Source organism: Gavialis gangeticus, unplaced genomic scaffold, assembly GCF_001723915.1.
Source record: "Gavialis gangeticus isolate Ggan-Ray unplaced genomic scaffold, GavGan_comp1, whole genome shotgun sequence".
In the NCBI taxonomy this organism is placed as follows: Eukaryota; Metazoa; Chordata; order Crocodylia; family Gavialidae; genus Gavialis; species Gavialis gangeticus.
The window spans coordinates 63,447,302-63,452,111 of NW_017729022.1; the positions used below are offsets into that span (position 1 = coordinate 63,447,302).

At 48.0% G+C, this 4,810-nt stretch overlaps 1 protein-coding gene across 1 annotated transcript in view; it reads right to left on the reverse strand.

The window, feature by feature from the left end:
* Window positions 1-4,810, reverse strand: part of GCAT (glycine C-acetyltransferase) — a 16,870-nt gene that overhangs the window by 2,670 nt on the left and 9,390 nt on the right. The window contains exons 2-5 of the mRNA XM_019515237.1: window positions 3,987-4,117; window positions 2,522-2,623; window positions 1,287-1,433; window positions 782-936 (exon numbers count right to left, since the gene is read on the reverse strand). Of these exons, the coding sequence (XP_019370782.1) occupies window positions 782-936; window positions 1,287-1,433; window positions 2,522-2,623; window positions 3,987-4,117 (535 nt within the window). The remainder of the gene's footprint in view (window positions 1-781; window positions 937-1,286; window positions 1,434-2,521; window positions 2,624-3,986; window positions 4,118-4,810) is intronic.

Below are 4,810 nucleotides of genomic sequence, written 5' to 3' on the forward strand. Positions count from 1 at the left end.
ACTCTTCCTTTCACTTGAACACTTAGAGGCCATTGTAGGGTTATTAATTGGCCTAATTTCAATATTGTTGTGTCTCAGGGAATAGGGAGGCCCGAGGAGAGGGAGAGAGACAGGGGAATGGCCGGTTGGTGGAGCAGTCAGATCACACACAACATTTATCGATTAAGTTTGCTGTCTTATATGGGCGTGGTTCGTGGCCCCCCAAAACAATTACAATAGTAACATCAAAGATCACAGATCACCGTAACAAATATAATAATAATGAAAAAGTTTGAAATATTGCGAGAATTACCAAAATGTGACACAGAGACACGAAGTGAGCAAATGCTGTTGGAAAAATGGCACTGATGGAAAAATGGCGCCGATAGACTTGCTCGACGCAGGGTTGCCACAAACCTTCAATTTGTAAAAAAACACAATATCTGCGAAGCGCAATAAAACGAGGTATGCCTGTACTAAAACCCTTCACCTACAGGAAGGTGCTTCCACTTGATAAACCAGAACAGAGTCATAGGCCCTTCTACAGCACTGCTAACAAGAGTCTCCACTCAACTACCCTGAGCTGACACATGCCTCAGAGAAAGCATGCATGTGCACAGCCACTTGGAAGAAGAGGGGGCCACCACTACTGCATAGAAAGTGAGTGTCAGGTACAAGGTGGGGCTCCTTTCAAAGATGCATGACTCCAAACACCCTCCCTCAAAAGAGAGCATTGTTCAGATCTGTACATGGTGTGGATTTGGAAGTTGAGATGTGGTGCTAAGAAGGAGTCATTTCTTACCGTCCATTGGGCCCCAGGAAGCCAGTAGCATGGCATTCATCAATGAAGACGAGGGCCTGATATTTCTGGGCCAGCTGGCAGATCTCTTTCAAGGGGGCAATGTCACCATCCATAGAAAAGGCACCATCAGTGGCTATGAGTCGCAGGCGATGTTTCTAGGGAAGAGTGTAGCAGGTTGGAAGAGATTGTGGATAAAGACACGCACTGAGCAGTTGGGTTTGGAGAGAGGAGGATGGACGTACCAACAAGGGGTAATCCTCAGCCTGCTTCTCACTGAAAATAAGTATTTCTCCTTCACCTCCAAATATTTTCCCTCCATCGTGCCTTTGAACTCATATTCTGACCAGCCACCCTCCAGCCATGCACAGGATTCTCTCCAGAGGCTGGCAGTGCTGCTTCAAGTGCTGGCCAGGAGGTAAAGGCCAGGTCATCTTCAGGGAGAGGGGTGTATTGCTCCTAACCTGTCCCAGCCTGACTGCACTCTCAGCATAGCACATCTCTGTACCTGTGCATCCTGCAACTTGGCCTCCAGGTCCTGCATGTCCATGTGTTTGTAGCGGTATTTATTGGCCTTACACAGGCGGATCCCATCAATGATGGAGGCATGATTCAGCTCATCTGAGAGCACAGCATCTTCTGGGGTCAGCAGTGCCTGTGGATGCCAAAACAAGGGGGTTGGGGTGGACAACACTGGAAACATCCTTGATAAGTACACGGACTAAAAGCCATGCGGGTAGGTGTCACCACACCAGATGATTCTGCCTCTCACCACCCAGTCACAAGAACTCTCTGCATCCTGGACTGCATCCAGTCCCTGCTGATAGCCACATATCAGGGCACTGGGCCTCTCCTTATCTCACTTTCACATTGAGGTTTCTATTTCCTCTCCCTGGCCTCCCTCTCACCCTGTATTTGTGGTGTTGTCATTCCTATCAGTGGCCCTGCTGTCCATTCATTCTACAAACTATGTCTCTACCCCACCAGGATGTGACCTCTTCCATCAGGGCCAGGCTTCGGCTGAACCCCATTTCCCCGACCCCATCCTCTTGGGGGTTCTCACTGTCATTGTGCTCCCATGAAAGGCTGCCTAGCCCCACCTACAGGCCTTGGCAAGCCCCCCACACACTATGCATGAGCCTCCTCCTTTCCTTTGTAGGCCTTGCCTGTGTTACAAAGTTCTACCAACAAGAGTTTCTGCCATTTGGGGAGCTGACCTGGCTCTGAGACAGGAAAAAATTCCTTCTGCCACCAGAATTGCTTCGACAGCAGAGGGCTCAGCCACTATAGTTAGATCTGTAGTCCTGAGGAACCATATCCATTCTGAATTCTCACAAAACAAGGGGATCACTAGAGCTTCAGGTAGGGGCTGGCAGAAAGTGGCTGAGGATGGTTGGTCCCACTGGAGATACAGCTCAGCAGGTTCCACTGAAGAGGCCCACACAAAAGCAAGAGCTAGTTGTGAGGATAACTCCATTTGGAAGGGGGATATGAAAGCTGACCAGACAGCTCCATGGCATCTACTTTCCTTCTGCATCTGAGAGTGCCACCTGTGACGCACTCAGCCCCAGCCTCCACTGGCACACAGAGCCCTGGGCCTCCTATCTTTTACTTCATCCCTCTCTTCAGCTTCAATCAGGCTTGAGGTGAAGCAGCTGCTTTGGAAGGGTGACTTTTCAATTACATGGCCCTTCCCACCCCCTCATTTCCCAATACACAAAGTACAATTCAAGGACTATGAACCTCAAAGATACCAGCGTTGGCATCGAAGCAGCTGGCATAAAGGATGGCATCCTCTCTCTGGTGGAAATGGGAGATCTTCTCCTCCAGGCTCTTGTGTATACTCTAGAGAAGACAGACCAGACAGAGAGCCAGAGGCTCGTAACATCACTCATAGTACAGTGACAGCTTCTGCTTTCCAGCATTTACAGTCTGTATGGATTGGGTATTCTCTTCCCCAGAAGTAAAAGAAAGAAATATCTTCCCTTCCCCTTTCCCTATTCCCTTAAACCCCCAAATCACCCATGTTAACAATTCTTTCACTAATGGCACTTAAACACACTTAACATTTCTGCTCCCCCAAACTCATGATTGTAGCGATGAGACACAAACAAGTAACTTGCTTGAAGTGGCTTTCTGTTTGCCAAGAAGTGCTACACAAAGCAGCCAGAGCCCCAGCCCACACACACTGGAATAGCTTCAATAAGCTACCTCCCATTATTCCCATTATGGTGGTTCTGTCCCTTGAAAAGTTTATTTTCTGGGAAAACGTTGGCTTTTTTTTTGTCAATTGAGAATTTCTTTCTAAGTCCCTTGGGGGTTTAGTGGCTTTACTCAAAATGGAAAATCTTGTTTTCAAACCTTTAAATAGCCAGCGCACATAGAAGACATTTCTGCATGGCCATGTGTGGCAATAAACATACATGAGGTGTCCATGTAGACACATGATAGAGATGGGGGAGCACATAAGGAACCTCAGAGAAGGTAGATCACATACAGAGATGTGTGGCCAGGAAGTAATCCACGCTGGGGATGCCTGTAGATTGCTACAGGGGACTACAGAGGCAAAGCTGAAAGCTTCTTTTCTGTGGCAGCTCTGGGATTGGTGAGCAGTGTGTGTGTGGATTAAGGCCCTGGGGAGAAGCAGCTTAGTCATTTATGAGAAAACGGGAACAAGGGCAGTGCAGAGGTAACTATGATGAACTATATGCACGATTTAATCTGATCTTGGAAGCTAAGCAGTCCTGGGGCTTCCTGCCACTTGGATGGAAGACTACCTTGGAATCCCAAACATCATAAACAACAGTCAAGAAGTCTTCGTTGAATGCATGGAGAATGCTAGATCAAAAAAGCCGGATGAGTGGCAAGACTAAATTGGGTCCCACTGTTAGTGCTAAACTGATAAACAGGAAAGAAAGAAAGGTGGGTTCAGTTTCAGCAAGAAGAGGGCTAGGGGAGATGGATCAGAGGGGAGGAGAAATGGAAAAGGGAAGCAAGAGGAGAGAAAAAGGGACTCCCAGGACAGAAAAGCCAGCCAGGCAGGACTGGTTCCTGGGAAGACCAGCCTAACTATGGAAATGAGCAACAGGTCTTTGCTTTCACTTGGGAGCAGCACTGCTCTGTGGCAGGCGTACAAAGGCTGACTCTGTTTTAGCCTGAGGGTAAGGCAATGACCATACCTGGCCCAGGTCCCAGGTCTTGCCCATACCTGAGTGCCACAGATGAAACGGACAGAGCTGAGGCCAGCTCCAAACTTCTCTAGGGCCTCATGTCCAGAACGGATCACCTCAGGATGGCTGGATAGGCCCAGGTAGTTATTGGCACAGAAATTCAGGATTCCTGCAAGGAAGAAGTAGACAGGCAGGAGTGAGCAACACATCCCCAGACACAGTCTGACAATAAAGCAAATCTGAGATAACTCCTCTGCTACATTTACAGTAAGCCCCCAGGGGTTTATTGCAGGGCAGAAGTACATGAGTCCCATGGCTTCAAACACAACCATCATCATAATAGCTTAAGCACATCCCTCAGCTTCTCCCCTCACTGGGGTATAAACACAGTAACCCCAGATCAGACTACTGGTCCAGTTATTGTATTCTGCCCCCAGCAGCAGCCACTGTTTGATAAAGCAAAAGAAGTCAACTGAAATACCCTAACAGCAGGCCATGCAGGTATTGTTTTTAATTGAAAGATGTGATAATTGTGCTAAAACAGTGAGTTTGTTTTCTGATGAAAATTTGAAACCTGGTTTCTCTCCTACTGTGTTGGCATAAGGAACCAATCTCAGAAGATATCATGAACAGTTATCACCCCCTCCAGGCCTCAAAGGAAAGTGAGTGAGGTCCCATCCACAATGAGTCAGGAATGGATAATCAACATTAATAACTGCCATTCATTAATGTGCATATTACACTAATTCTAAGCCGGATTTTCAACCGGGGTATGCATACCCCTGGGGGTACTCAGCACTTCCCCCCAGTTGGCTGCTGAGGTGACCCCCCCCCCCCGATCCCCTTGTCTGGATGCTGGGGG